Source organism: Halichondria panicea, chromosome 8, assembly GCF_963675165.1.
Source record: "Halichondria panicea chromosome 8, odHalPani1.1, whole genome shotgun sequence".
In the NCBI taxonomy this organism is placed as follows: Eukaryota; Metazoa; Porifera; class Demospongiae; order Suberitida; family Halichondriidae; genus Halichondria; species Halichondria panicea.
In genome coordinates this window covers 4703435-4719200 of record NC_087384.1, presented here as the reverse complement: position 1 = coordinate 4719200, position 15766 = coordinate 4703435, and the positions used below count along the sequence as shown (strand labels likewise).

At 41.2% G+C, this 15766-nt stretch overlaps 1 protein-coding gene across 1 annotated transcript in view; it reads right to left on the bottom strand.

Annotated features, from left to right (window-relative positions):
• Positions 1-9411, bottom strand: part of LOC135340118 (HEAT repeat-containing protein 6-like) — a 36389-nt gene extending 26978 nt beyond the window's left edge. Inside the window, exons 1-7 of the mRNA XM_064536445.1 lie at positions 9233-9411; positions 7663-7773; positions 7035-7172; positions 6607-6816; positions 5829-6332; positions 5561-5677; positions 5207-5283 (exon numbers count right to left, since the gene is read on the bottom strand). Of these exons, the coding sequence (XP_064392515.1) occupies positions 5207-5283; positions 5561-5677; positions 5829-6332; positions 6607-6816; positions 7035-7172; positions 7663-7773; positions 9233-9397 (1322 nt within the window). The 5' untranslated portion in view covers positions 9398-9411. The remainder of the gene's footprint in view (positions 1-5206; positions 5284-5560; positions 5678-5828; positions 6333-6606; positions 6817-7034; positions 7173-7662; positions 7774-9232) is intronic.
• Between the last annotated feature and the right edge of the window lie 6355 nt (positions 9412-15766).

Sequence of the window (15766 nt, the reverse complement as noted above, 5' to 3'; positions counted from 1 at the left end):
ATATTAACTCAAACAAATAAGCTACTTCTATTCCTAACATATTTTCGGAAGTACACATCTTCAGACAGCCATTTTATACTGATGATGTCATGTGATGTAACAGGTGGTGGTCCAATGGAAGCGCCAATAGTTGAACTTTCAGTACCTGCACTCAAATAGATCATATCACTTTTACTTTAGAAGATATGCCACAAAATGTAAAAAATGTGTACCAAAAAAAAAAATCTACTCTCTTTGGTTGTTGCACTGTACATGCAGTGTTTATAGTGAAAGCATTAATTTCAGAATCAATATAACTAGGGCTATGCGGGAGAAATGAGGGTAAAGAAGAGCTACATGCAGTGTCATGTTTATGCTTGAAGACCGAGTTCATGCATACCGATATTTTTTAGTGTTGGTTTTTAGTATCAGAAGTTGTCTAAAAAGAGACCAAACACGTTTCAGTTCATAATATTCCTACTCAGAACAATAGTTGATGAGTATATAGACCTCTATAGTTTAGAATTTGAAGATGACGATACTTGGAGTGATTGTGATCGTACTACAGGTAGTTCTGGTGTCTAGTCAAGTATGCCCAACATGGTTTATACGCCAAGCAAATAAGTGTGAGTGCGGACAACCGATCAATACTATATTGCAGTGCTCGAATGTGACAAACAAGACAAAAATATTAGACGGTTTCTGCATAACCTACAACAATGATACAGAATATTTTGGTCCGTGCCCATACAACACAAAAAGTCGACTATCAAAATTCATGGATGTACCCTCTGATGTATCAAAGCTAGATGAGGAGTTGTGTGGTCCTCTCAATCGCACAGGACTGCTCTGTAGTCACTGCCAACCAGGGCTGGGACCGGCCGTCTTCTCTTACTACAAAGAGTGTAAGGAATGCATGCCACAACCTTTAGGATGGCTACTCTTCTTTATCAGGCTTACAGTACCATTGACTTTGATTTGTGTTATTGTCATTGTGTTCAGGATAAGTTTTGCCTCCCCAGTTCTGTACAGTTTTGTTTTGATTGCTCAATTGCTAAACACTGTATTGTGTAGAAATAACCCATTTGAAATAAGCGGATATACCTACTCTTATTCCTTTTATAAGTTTTCCGCTGATTTTGTAGGGCTATTTAATTTGGACTTCTTTATGTTTCTAATTCCTTCGTTTTGCATCAGTGAGCACATGAGCACACTTACAGTAATAGCAATGGAGTACCTAGCAGCTCTATATCCAATCCTTTTCACTTTGGCTGTCTACTTGTTCATTTCACTCCACGACAGAGGATGCAAGATAATTGTAATTTGCTGGAGGCCATTTCACAAGTGCTTAGCAAGGTTTCGAAGACGCTGGGAACTAAAAGGCTCTGTAGTGAATGCATTTGCAAGCTTTTTTTTACTATCCTACAGCAGGTTTTGCTCGATTTCTTTAAGCCTCTTAAAGCCAGTACCTTTACATGATAAATACGGAAATGTAACATACACTCTCTACTATGCAGCTGATTTCAACGTGGGCACCTACATTCCACTTGCTATACTCTCATCAATCATCACTGTTACCATGGTACTCCTACCAGCAGTGTTTCTGCTATTCTACCAGAATCGTTTCTTTCAGAGGTGTCTCTTTTCCTGCAAAATCAAATGTGTTCTAATTCACGAGCTAGCAAACATCACACAGGGCTATTTCAAGAACGGCACAACACCTGGTACTAGAGACTGTCGATGGTTTGCTGGCGTCTACCTACTGCTGAGAATAATATTCATAGCCTTTGGTGCACAGAAGTACCACTTTATTGTGTACCAAATGATCTTCATTATTACACCTGCTATCATCCTTAGCCTACGACCATACAAGAAAGACCGTTACAACTATTTTGATGCTTTTCTCCTAGTACTGTTTGCAATGGGGTCAGCTTGGTACATTTACCACGAAGCATTTAGGAATAGCCCATGGTTTTTTGTCTATATTATTGTTACATTTATACTAGTGCTGTACATCGTAATGTTCCTTTCATGGATGAAATCTTCCCTCACTAGTCGATGTGATTATAGCTGCTGCCACCGAAGACGAGCTACACACCAGACAGGATCGTCTACAGATAACGAAACCCTTCCACATCGTATCAGTGACCCAAGCGAATATGCACCGTTGTTACCAACCACATGATTACATTAACTGCTGTTAGCGGAACACAAAGACATATAAATGATTTATAATTATACTTATATGATAATCGTATGATGTGATATTTGTAACTGGAGTTTGTACAGCAATTAATCCCGTATCACATCCGGTCCAGTAATTGCACGTCGTCATTGACGATGTGCAATTACTTGTTGAGAATTCCACACTGTCAATGACAACGTATTAATTGTTTTCGAATAACGGCCACAGCTGAAAACGTTAATAAAACTGCAGAATACCTCATCATAAACGCTTATAAATCAATAGTATAATAATGTTCAGGTTTACTGTCATAAACCCCGAGGCACTATGCAACTGATATATGTCCCATCTGGTTGGCTGCTATATGCATCCAGCTATATAAGCTTGCATGACTACCACATAGCAACACTATATTGACAAGAAGACAACCAGGAAAAAATAGCTTGTCCACACCAGGACCCTGTCCACACTCAAAGTCTTGCGCAATTGCCCAGCCTGGACAGAATAATTATAAGCAGCCAGTCCCTCCTTCCAAGCAAACGGTACAGCGCCACCCCTCCTCTCTGTCAAAATAGACCTGTTGCATATAAGCGATTGTAGTGATCTATAGCTAGACAGATAGACTGATACACTTTAGCTGTAGCTAGGATTATACTATAGATCAACACACGATTCCAAAACACTGATCAAAATGAAAGCACCGCAGGTGCTGATGCCTCGGCGAAGATGCCAAAGCTACATAACATAAAGCTACTAATAGCTTTGATAATTTTGCTGCATGCAAAAACTCACAGAGTGGGTAATGATCGATCATTATTATTGTTAAAAACGATCTATGCCAAAAGTTCAAGTCTAAAATTAATGGCTGCCATCAGCAGAGCCTTGCAGCTCTCTTCCTCACTCTTGCAGCTACCAATAGCTAGCGTTTTAGTGCAGAGCTAACTACTAAGTAGAGTAGCAACACTCGGTAAACAAGTTTGGCTACGTGCTCTTCTGAAAAGGCTGCAATGGCATTCCTAGTAAGCAAAACTAGGCATAACTCGACAATGAAGCATTATTTTGCAAATCCACGAATTAAAATCCAAGTAAACATGACTAGAAGCCTATAGAAACTCTTACTTGCACTTGATTCATCCTTGAGCAGCTGTAGCAGTCTACACAGACAGACAGACAGACAGACACACAGACACACAAACACACTACCGTATACCTCGCTTGCGCATGCGCACCGAGGCATAACAAAAGAGCATACAGAGACTGAAGAAAACCAGTTCAAACCCAAAGTGAATCACAAAATAAACAATCCAAAACATTCTCTGGATTACATAACAAGGGGTAAGAGATTACATAACTAAGGATAACTATAATTATATTAAATATACTGTAAAGTCAGGATACCACAGCGATGGAATGTGCTAAGCTGGTAATTACCTTGTGACGTCATAGCTAGATGCCGGCCGTCATAACACTAATACTTTTGAGCGAAAGCATAACATGGCGATCGAGAGGCATTAGCACAGCGCAGCTTGCAACACTTGTTAAATCCATAATTATAACCTACGACAAAGGTGCTATTCATAGCAATTACATCATTGTCAAGTCAACTATACTCCCTTGATAATTCTGCAGTTGCTTCTGAATAACGCTAGAATATCACCATAGACGCTGTTGATACCTCAGTGTAAATTACCGTATATAGAGGGTAATTTTCGTGGGGCAAAATATTCGTGGTTTTTATGGTTGAAGGTCTGACCACGAATATTTTACCCACGAATGAAGCGACCTTGCTTACCTTTACCTGCAGTGCAAGCTCCAACCACAAAAATATTACCCATAAAATGTCTCAATATTGCTGAACCACGAATATTTTATCCCCCGAAATTACCCGCTATACAGTAGTCTCTATATATATATATCCATGTGCTAATGCTGCTAACAACTCCATGGAATTTTAATCGGTGCGTATTCGCTTGGGTCACTGATACGATGTAGAAGGGCTTCGTTATCTGTACACATTCTGGTGTGTATGTGCAGGGCTCGAAATTACAGTCGGACAACTGACAAAATCCGGTCATTATGTGAACATGACCGATTACTGCACTAACATTGCAGTACCCACGGGAATAGACACATCTATAATTATAAGCTGACTCATAGCTCAAACTGTTGCCGATGAATTTTTAATTTTTATACAAAATTGTGTTATCGGTGCAAAACTTTCATTCTACAATACTGTGATTCATAAAACCCTAGATGTCAGGCACACGTATATCTGGCTTGGCCCAGGGTGTCATACAGGCCGGGAGGATAGGCTCAAATCCCCCCTAAATTTTGCATTCAGGTACCGTATAGCGGGTAATTTTCGTGGGGTAAAATATTCATTATTTTCGTGGGCAGGAAGACCTCCACGAAATTTTATCGTAGGTGTGGCTTATCTGAACGTAGGAATGCCGTGCAGCCACGAGACTAAACGAAATTTTTACTCACGAAAACCACCTTTTCTCGAGTTGAATGAATTTTTTACCCCACGAAACTTACCCGCTATATGGTACTAGTTGTATGACTGAGTGTATATATGCAAAGGCAACCCCAAAACCCACCAGAATTCACTTAAGACCACCTAATTAACAAAAATTTTCCAAGTGGCCATGCTGCCCCTGGGTTCCCCTAGCCGGCGACAGACTCCGCGTACCTTTATTGCCTTTAAAATCCTGTAGATACCCTGCTTGCCCCCAATTTTTCTGAAATGTGACTTTAGCCCCCCCCTGAATTTGATTCTGTATGGAGGCCTGACATGCACACCAAGGCATAATGATTAGTAGATTATTTGTGCAATAAGGGATTACATGTAATAGCACTCATAACTATTATTACTACTGCAAAATGGTAAATATTAAGGTACAAAAATGGTGCCAATCCTACATGTACATGTATAGTTAAAGCCTACTGGCTTTAACACTAGAAGAAAAAGCATCGCCATTACAACAGTGGCTACATACATGCATGCATGGGCTAATCATATACAGGGAGAGCTGCACACACCTGTCATCTGCTGGAGCGAGGTAGACCTTTGATCCCTCCAGCAATGTGAACAAAACTGACAGAGCTCCACCTCGACACTAAACGGGTGTGGAGAGCATTCGTTATGAAAATAAATACACAAACAACGTATTTTGCTACAAAACTATACAGTGTAATACTGAAGGTACGGAGATTCCAGATTGACAATTTTTATTGCACAAACTACGAAACAGGTTTTAAGAGCTATTGAAAAAATGCTGTATAGACACAAGCCAACATTTTCACATACAAGTTATAGTTAATCGCCTCCCATTTCAATAACCGTCTAGTGAGATACTGTTAGGCATACATTTGGCAAGGCAGTAGATATCTCACCTTAGGCAGTGGGTCTTTGAGGACGCAAGTCATTAGAGAGGGGGGTGAGTTTGGGGGGCGTGGTCCATCAGGGAGGAACGTCAGCCCAAACGAGAACTTAGTGTGAGTGTCCAAACTCTATACACATGCAATGAGAAGTGGGCACAAAATTTAAGTTTTGTATAGGCCACATTTGAGTTCGTGTACGTAATACAAGTCCAGGATTGAGAAATTTCAATGCTATTGAGAGATTTGACGAGACCGAAACAGAAATGTATACAATACTCACCTTGAAGACAGCAGTGAGACACGAGAAGGCCAGGTGTCGAATCTTGCCGTGCACTACCTTGATCTGACTAGGAGCTGGCTCACTGTCCGATACGTCACTCTCGGAACTGGACCACGAACAGCCACGGCCACCAAAACTAACAGAAGGGTGGAGTTTCACGTGATCACCCAACGAGGCTTCTCTATCACTAGACTCATGACTACGTCCAATTTTACTTGTATGTTTCTGATCTTTGGCTCGTTTTTGCCTCCTCCTCGGCTGAGGTCCAGCGATTATTTGTGGCCTCTGTTTTGGGGAGGGTGGTGGTGGCGTGACAATCTTAGGGGATTGAATGACAGGTAGCGCCAACGGGAGGGCCGCCTGAAGAGTGTGTGGTTGTCCGGGGAGACCGAGTGTCATGGCTGCCCTGAGGACGGCTAGGAGGTTAGTGAGGTGGGGAGAGGACTGGAGGACGGGGGAGCGAGAGAGGAGCGCCTGGAGACACTTGAGCTGGGAGAAAACCAACTGGAGGAGAGGGGGGGTGTCGTTATGACTACTGTTACTGTAACAGTACGTCAGACGAAGTACATTTGTAAGAGGATGGCGTATCTCACAGATTGCAAACACACAACACACATGATGTTTTGCCAATTTAAGATTAACAATTTAATCAAAGTGCATATTCTTAGCTACATGTAGGTACTGTTTTGGGATCCTTCGCCAGCATTGGTTATACTTTCAGAACGGACTAAAAATGTCTAGCCAATCAAAATCAACACTGAGGTACAAGCATGCATACCTTTATCTGCAGCAGTGTGTCAGTCTCTTTTGTAGGGGAGAGAAACGCTGAGAGGAGGAGCTCCAACAGTTGGGGAGTAGAGACACCCTTGAAATCCTTGTCCTGACACAAGGTGCTAATGTAGTTCAGGGCTGCCCTCTGCACATCGACGGAACCCGTTGTTGCCATGTTAACCACAGTCCCTGACGATTCAAGGAGCGTTTTAATATCCTGTAAAACAAAACAAAACAAAAAGTGTAAAGTAGGAAATCATGAGAGTAGTGTTAAGAAATCTCCTACATGGTAGGAATACTCAACAACACAAAACATAAAATAACATAAAATAATATTGGCGGACCAATTAAATGTATGTTGGAAGGATTGAATTCATCAGAGTTCAAGTCACTAGAGTTTCTAAATCACAGTTAGTTAGTATAATTATTACAGACCTGTGATTGACAGTGGGTGGTACCGGCCTGAGCGAGTGCAGCACAGGCGTAGAGCAGCTCTGTGGGGGGTCTCACTGAGGTGAGTCGTGACAGGAACACAGAAAGAAGACCCTCTTGGGTCGAAGACGATAGGGACGCCTGAGAAGGGAGAGAGATATTGGTTTTATTAAACGTGTGGATTGCAGTAGGAAGGGAGCTACAGTAGCTTCGATTCTAGGCAGCAAGGAATGGACAAAAAAATAATTTTCTTGTGGCATGATTTGAGGCATGTAGAGAAGGTAGGAATAACAAACCAAACAGTGACGTATAATTATGAACTGATCTTAAGCCTCTATGTGAATACCCTCTCCTCTAGTGCTGCTTTCGCTTTTTCAATGCCTATATATAAGCCGCAAAATGTTATAGTAACACGTAACATGATCCAGTTGTAATGGTGTTGTTGATAATTAATCGAACCTAGGTTGGAATCTAGACAAAAACATGGACTTCAAAAAAGCTCCCCACTAACGAACTTTGGCTATGGCGTTTGACCAATTTAAGGGAGGAAAAAAACCAAAATTCAATAAAAGCAGGAAAATAAGCAGCTTCAACTTTTCTTTGAACAAAAATTATTTGCATCCTGTTTTACCTTCTGATAGGTGATGAGGTTTGATACGAGTCGTCCCAGCATGACAGTGCACTCACTGCTCAGTTCGGCACACCTTCCCTCTGCAAACTGCCTCAACAGAACCTCTATCACCTGTGAAGAGCAATTCATAAATATATGAATACTCCGTTTACCTTTAATTACTGAGCTAAACCTAACACTGGTCATAGCCTAGTAATAACTATAGGGGAAGATATTTTATTGTGAGAATGAATACTCACAGGTAAAACGTCAAGCTAATAATCATTCCTTTGAATTTAGTGCTCATTTAGAACGAAAAAGAATTGAAATTTGGTGCTTCAATTACTTTGGGCTTTGGGACACTTCCTAAAAATGGGTGTGGTATTAATTAGCAACGACCCAGAATTTGCTAAGTATAAAGAGTCTCGCTCTGTAAACATGCTTTTGACTGGTTGCCCTCCACTATAAGGATAGTATTAGACAATATATATCTACAGGAAATGTTCCAGAGAGTGCATTTCCCAGCCTGTGGCCGGCCATGATATTAAAGGTTCATCTCATAGCTACAATATTGTAGCTATTAATTAAAGCACACACAAAAATTAATTCTAGATGGTGCTCAAAACTTCGAGGTTGCTAATAATTATTAATAGAGCGGTGCTGTACTAATACGGTACATGAGTGCAAGATGTTGATACATACATAGATAAACGAAAGAAAGGGATAGGCAACGCCCAGCAGTTCCGTTGGATGAGGCGAGTTGCTAAAAAGGGGCGTGTAATGAGCAAAAAGGGGTGTGTGCACTCAAAATGTCAGTAAAGATTTTATAGTTTAGCAAGCTGTGCTCTTGAGGAGACACCAGATACACTTAGACATAGGCTTTAGAGCTGCTTATGCAAAGTGATGAGGAAGTGAGCTCCAAAGGGGGTGTCAGTACTCTCTACAAACCATAACAGGTCTGTTCCCAAGTCCTTCAAATGCCATCTCTTCGATCACACAATACAGATAAAGATACTTGTGTTACTTTCTAATACCTAAACTGTGTCTTAGAGCACTTCAAACTAGATTACCATGTACATTCAAAGCAGGAGAGATACACAAACTTTCTGGACTTCGGACAAACGTTTCATGGTGCTGCCACTACTTCACTGCATTGAGAGCTAGCATGCAAATATGCTTTGTTCCATGCAGCTAGTTATAAACACACTTTAATTCTGTGAAACGTACATGTTATAAAATTATTTCATATTGGATATAGAGGTACACAAACTGACAATTTGGTGTTTTTTCACACAAATCAAGCTGAATAAAAGAAAGATCAGCACTAATATAGCAGCTGTAGCTATCAGTAGTGCTGGGTGTATGTGTGTATGATGCCTGATTGCTTTGAATTTCTCTTTTAGGGCCCCTACGAGAAAAATAAACAGATATAGGGATCATTGTGTACTTTCTTGAGCGCAACTCGCCTCCAATCAGAGGGTGTGACGTCACACACTGCATTTACCTAGCATTACGTGGGGCGTTGCCTATCCCTTTCTTTCGTTAATCTATGATACATGCAAATTGACAATCAATCAGTGATCGAATTCACCTCTGTGGTGAGGCCTTCCAATGGATACATGAGGGAGCTGAGGTAGCCCAGAGCTTCTGACATTCTCTTCTCTTCCTCTCCTCCATCCTTCAGCAGCTTGCCCAGCTCACTGGCTTTCCTCCTCCATGTGTCTGCATTTCTTGCAGCCATGCTGGATACGTACATGTAGGTAGGTGTGGTACTCCTCTCTACACCAATGTCACTTTCCTGAATATAGCTCCTTACCCATTCCTAATGAACTCTCAACCGCCCCCACAATTAATGTGTGTCACTGTAGACACTTTATCATGTTATATAATTAGGGAATTCACTGACATTTACCAGGATTCGTAAACAGCGCATGCACACAAACATGCATGACCCTCAAGGAGTTAATCATTTTACATGCAGTGAAGCAAAAAACGCACCCCATAATTATGTACAAAATTAATGTATACATAGACGCCTACACACAAACACTAATAAAACTTGGTATATATGTATAGAAAAGTGTCTGTCTTTAAAATGTTAGAGCGTCCAGTCCAGGATGTCAGGCGTGACACATAGACTGATAAACCACTAGTAGCATAGCATGTGATAGCCCTCCCTTGAATCAGCAACGAAACAGTGCGGGAACAGTGACTCAGTACAGTGGGGTTGGTACCTTGCACGACGGGTGTTATGCATCTTCTAGGAGGAGAAGAAGGTTACTATGACAGGTGTTGTTGTTGCCTGTAGGGGAATAAGATTATTGCAGCTGCAAATACAAACTTCATGCACTCTTAGCTAGCAATTAAATTCCTATAGCAAGTAAATTGGGGTGATAATCGTTATTCTATAGTCTAGATTTCGACCATCACAGAATGTGTACCTATAAACATGCATCAATAAGGTTGGAAAATCAGAACAAATTACAGGCTCTCAAGGTAGCTATAATTACTGTATACCAACATTGATTATATTATTGACCACCCTTACACATATACACATAATTATCTTAAACTCAAAGAAATAGGCTATCGTAGTTCTGCCTAGCAGATTTTTGTAGGTGCACATCTTCCGAGAGCCATTTTGCAATGATGGTGCATATAACGTAACAGGTATAGTGGTCCCAGCGCCAATAGAGTGTAAAGTTAAACTTTGCATTATTCAAAGATTAAACCACCTTTACTTCATCAGATATGCAACGAAGTGTATAGTAGTACTGTGTTTCTGTGCCATGGCGAGGAGGAGGCTGCGGTGAAGCTCCTATGCCGCCATGCAGAGAGGTGAGTTAGTACAGTGTGATCATAGACAGAAAAGTTAGTACAGTAATAGAAGAGAAAGGGATATTGGCAACGAAAGCGGTTCACGTGATGCTTCTACAATAAAGTATACGTAGTAGTAATCCGTGTTTCGTCTCTAACCCGGAAACTAGTTTCCCGGGAAACTTATTGAGTCTAATGCTAGCCTCGGTTCCAGGCTGCAGGGAAAGGCGGCCTGGTAAATACTGTTTATGCATGCGCCAGAATTACCAAGAATCTTGGTAATCGTAAATTGTAGCAGAGGAGTAGGAAGATGTTTTTGTAAGGGGGTGCTTTACAAATCTGGGGGTTCGGGGGCTTGCCCCAGGAAAATTTTAGCACTCTACATTCCCGGAGATTAATTCTGAGCAAATTTGGTATAAAATTATCAGTATCAAAATTTTTATGCTATATACTTTAAATCTATTAAGTGGGTATGAATAAAGATTGCATTGCATGTGTCATTGTACTTCGGAGGAACGTTTCAATCTTCGCAGTGAATGTTTTAACTACAGCATGTCTATTTTAGGATCCAATTACACTTGATCTATAGTCTAGCTACCCTCTCTTTAGTAGCTGTTCATGGCTAGCTGGGCGGAGCCCGGCACCCGTTCCCAACGGGCTCCGCCCAACTAGTTCATGGCTACCATTGATGTCAAAAATGAGAGGAGACTTGCTTGTTGCAGATTCGCAATGCGCTTGCTCGAGATATCTACGATGCAATGTGGTTCATCTAGCTGACCTTTGTACTGTGTACGTAACTATGCTAGTATAGCTAGCTTAGTAACTAATATATAGCTAGCTAGCTAGCTACTAGCTGGACTTCTAGCTAGCTGCTTCATGGAGCAAGTAGGTAAGGTAGCTTGAGATAAGGGGGTGCTCCAGCACCCTGAGCACCCGTGCTTCCTACGCCACTGTGTAGTATATTTATCAGTATTCTTATTCCGCATTTAGTTGTAAAACATTGATATCCGTTTCATTTATAATGATGTCATTGAATAAAGAAATCTAGTCCAAGTTGTAATGGTGCTACCTTCTCTTCTGCTCTCGCGTACGCGTTATCCTGTGTTGGAAAACCAGGTCTAGTCTTGAAAGACAAGCAGCTGGAGGCGTTGAAGTGTCTGGTGTTTATGTGGGTACCGTACCGACCGGCTATGGCAAGTCCATCCAGTGGCGTAGCCAGATGTGTGCAGAGGGTGCTCCAGCACCCCCCTCTGGCCTCAGACTCTGCTCCACAAGTACTAACTAGCTAGCTGATTAGATGGGCGTACCCGCCCCTAAAATTAGGGGACGGGTACTGACTATGAATATCATTAATATTAGCCGGCCTTTAACCACAAAGCTCAGCTTGCTGCATAGAGGGAGGAGCTGGGAAGCCAATAAATGCATTACGTAAGGGCTATACAATCTGATTGGTGCTAAAATGCATTACGTAAGCAGTCTGCAATCTGATTGGTGCTGCATGATTTTCTGCAGATGATTTTCTGCAGCAGAACGAATGCTAGATAAAATAGGGCTGCAACCCGTCTCCTTTTTTGGAGGCGGGCCACCCCCATCTACTAGCTGATGATATGAGAGAACTAGAGCTCGATCAACTCAAAACTCCACCTCCAACTAGCTAGCTCCACCTCCAAATATTCAAATCAGTGCACATGCGCAAAGCTATGTGGGCTGAGCATACCAAGGTCCCGCAGACTGTTCAGCAGCTATCGCCATCAATCATCATCATGTCACTCTTTGAGTTGAGCCTATAGTTCACAGAGCAGCACTGCAACTGCAAGTGGCTTGCCACCCTGTCCTGCTAATTCACAAGCAGAACCTGTATGATTTAATTGTCACAACTCAAAAAATTATGCATTTTATAGGACATCATCAGATCATAGATGTAGGAGAGAGGGATTGGAAACGGAAGTAGATTTCAATGTACCTCACGTATGACCTCGATTAAACATCTGCGCCTCGCTTAATGATGGCTAATCTATTCCCCAGGAACTTTGCGGGTAACTGAGATTATTGCAAATCTAGGATTTTATGAGTTGTCACTAGTATTCTGTCAAGTTCTCCAGTATCCAGTGCAACTGTGCTTTATATAGATAGTGAATAACCATTATTCAAGCTCTATTTACCGTTGCAACTATCTTCTTCATTGAATTTAGGTAAGTTTAATCTTGTATTGTACACTTTTTCTCTGAAATGATTAATGTTTAGGTCGTATACTTCAGTATGCTTGTTGGTAAATCATGTGGTATCACCCCAAGCCAAAGAAAATTAGTCATACATCAGCTGGTAGAATTTAGTGCTAAAAAAAAGTTGAATTAAAGAGCACCACTAAAGATTCCTTTTTTGGGAATACGCTAAGCGTTACAGAAATTTAAATTGTAGGCATACATTCCCTTATGATTGGTGATCACCCCAAGAGCATTAGTTTTGGATCAGGTGGATGTATAGCTTTTGTGTGCATGAATGTGTAGTCACCTATTTTTACCTCACAATTGTTATTGGCCCGGTAGTAGATTGTGGTGAAGGGCCTGTAGGCCCGAGATATTTATCTACTACTGCTGTTTCATCTATATTTTGTATAGCAATACCTCGCAAGCCGAAACTTACTGAGTACGCTGAAGAAAAGAAGACAAAAGAATACCCCTCCTCTCTACACCCCTACACGTCACCGCCCTCGTAAATGTTATCTGCTGTTCCGGCTATAATATTATATATACACCCTTGTATACCTCACCAGCTTCTCTCCATCTAAGACTGTCTGATTAGAGTGCTAAACTAATCATAATTATAGCTATATTATAGCTATCTTCTTTGCTAGAGCGGCCCTTCTTGTCAAAAATGGTGATTTTGCTCCATTTTGCTGCTCTTTGCCCGTTTTGCTGACGTAAGCAATGATATTCATTGATTTGTGACATCACAAATCATCTTGTCTTTATTTGCTACATCCAAGCTCATGTGATCTAACCTGGTAACTACACCCAGTTGATCAGTCATAATGTGTCACAGGGGCGTGGCAACTTACACTACTTCGCAACAGAAACTGTGAAAATCAGCTAAAATCACCATTTTTGGCAAAAAGGGCCACTCTAGCAAAGAAGAGACTGGTCTAGCTCCTGTAAGTTAGTACAAATGAAAAGTATACTATTGTAGTACATGCTCCTCAAAAATCAGACCTTAACTAGCATAAACTCAAAAAATCAATGCCTAACACATTTGCTACTAAAAATTTACAAAATTCTGTGTATCTCAGAACCTACTAACAGCCTGCACTTCCGCTGGAGCTCAAAGATGTGCAAGGTAATGAAGTACTTGCACAACAAATTTCAGATCTTAACTCAAACATATAAGATAGTTCCATGCCTAACATATTTTCCATTGTACACATATTCTAGCAGCCATTTTGGAATGATGATGTCATATGATGTAACAGGTGGTGGTCCACTGGAAGCGCCAATAGTTGAACTTTCAGTACCTGCACTCAAATTGATCCAATCACATTTAGTTTAGAAGATATACACAAAAACGTAAAAAAACAAAAGTTCTACTCTCTTTGGTTGTTGCACTGTAGTTGTTCGCCTAGCCGTTATAAAAGCGAAAGCTCGGCCTGGGATCGAGGCTACGCCAGCCGGTGCACTCCGCGCACTGGTAATTCAGACAATCCATTCATCCAGCACCCCCCTCTCTCAAATCCTGGCTACGCCCCTGTCCATCTGCTTTCCAGTGAAGCTTGACAGGACCAGTGCACCTCTCTCTGAAAAAAGTGTTGTGATGGTGATTTCTCCTCTTATTTCTCTGAGTGAAGCCATTTTCAAAGTGTTGGTGTATCTGTTCGACGTTCAGTGCCATTCTCTCTGGAAGGAAGCATTGTTGTGACATTAATTTGTCGAAAATTGGTCACAGAGTAAGTACGTGGTATCTGATCCGAGAACTGTGTGGCCTGAATGTGTTTACAATCCGAGGGACTTATGTGTATCCGATCCGAGGGATTTGTTGCTTGAGTGTGTATCCGGACTTGTTGCTTGAGTGTGTATTAATGGATAGTGCTTTCAATGGTAAATCTATTGTGTAAATCAATAAGTAGTCCTCACATTATGTTACGTCACAGCCACTGTACTTATCCACATTTATTTTTTACCCACAGGTTTAACTAATTTCTTATGAGATTGACTTGTGATCTGAGTGTGTATCCGATCCGAGCCTAAAGTTAATGGATAAATCTACAGAGCTGATGTTTTACTTAGCTGTCTCTGTCTACAGTATATACAGAGAGGTAGCCTCTCCTTTTTCTTTTTTCTGTTCTTTATCACAATAAGATAAAAATAATAATGTTCAATGAGATTAATTGTCCACCCACCATGCACCGCCAACAGTAAATACCAGGCCCACTATTGAAGGGGCTGAAGTTGAGGCTAGTCTAATGCATGCGTCTCAAAGACCCCTCCAACACTTAAACAAATGCCCCCTGATGGTAAATATCATTTGGAAATGATTGTCGTGAAGTAGCTATAGACTAACACAGAGCGATTTTTCATACTTGTGTTAGTCTAGCATGATATAGCTAAGGTTCTGTCACTGAGTAGTGTGCTGTGTCCCAAATGGCCACAAATATTATGAAGTTGATGTTTAGCAGCAGAACTGACGCTCGTGGACTTTTTATAGACGGCAAAAACAATTCTCATGTTTAGACTCCCACGTTAGAAGCCTCCAATAAAACCGCGGGGAAACACGGATAGTACTTCGAGGGTACTTCCGTTCATAATCCCTCTTCTATCTATGGTGTGATTGCTTGAAGTGGCAATCAGGTGTGTGGGGAGAGGGGGTGAATAATGTGGGAAAAGTGCCTTGGAGGAAGTAAACTGATCATGTTACATTAGTCAAGCCTCATGCAAGGCAACGTTTGCGCATGCGCATGCACTATACTATAGTATCTGAACGAGTTAGACACTGTTTTGTTGGTTTCCATATGATTTAGAAGCCCTCGTGCAGGCACTCGTAGTAGACTATACTCTCGCTACTCTCGAGATACTCAAAGCAGTTCCTTTGGGCTTATAATTCTATAGACACCTCCAAACAGTCAAAGTATAATTATTATATATATCACGGACACAAGGAATATATCGAGTACGCGCACGACGATTGAGGAGTACTTTTTATCGCAATACATCCCGAGTGCACGTGAAATAATAATTATGTGCAACTACATCCATGCATTGGCAACCATTAACGTCTGATAGCAACCGTGCAGCAGAGAAAAGTCAGGATACAAAAGCTA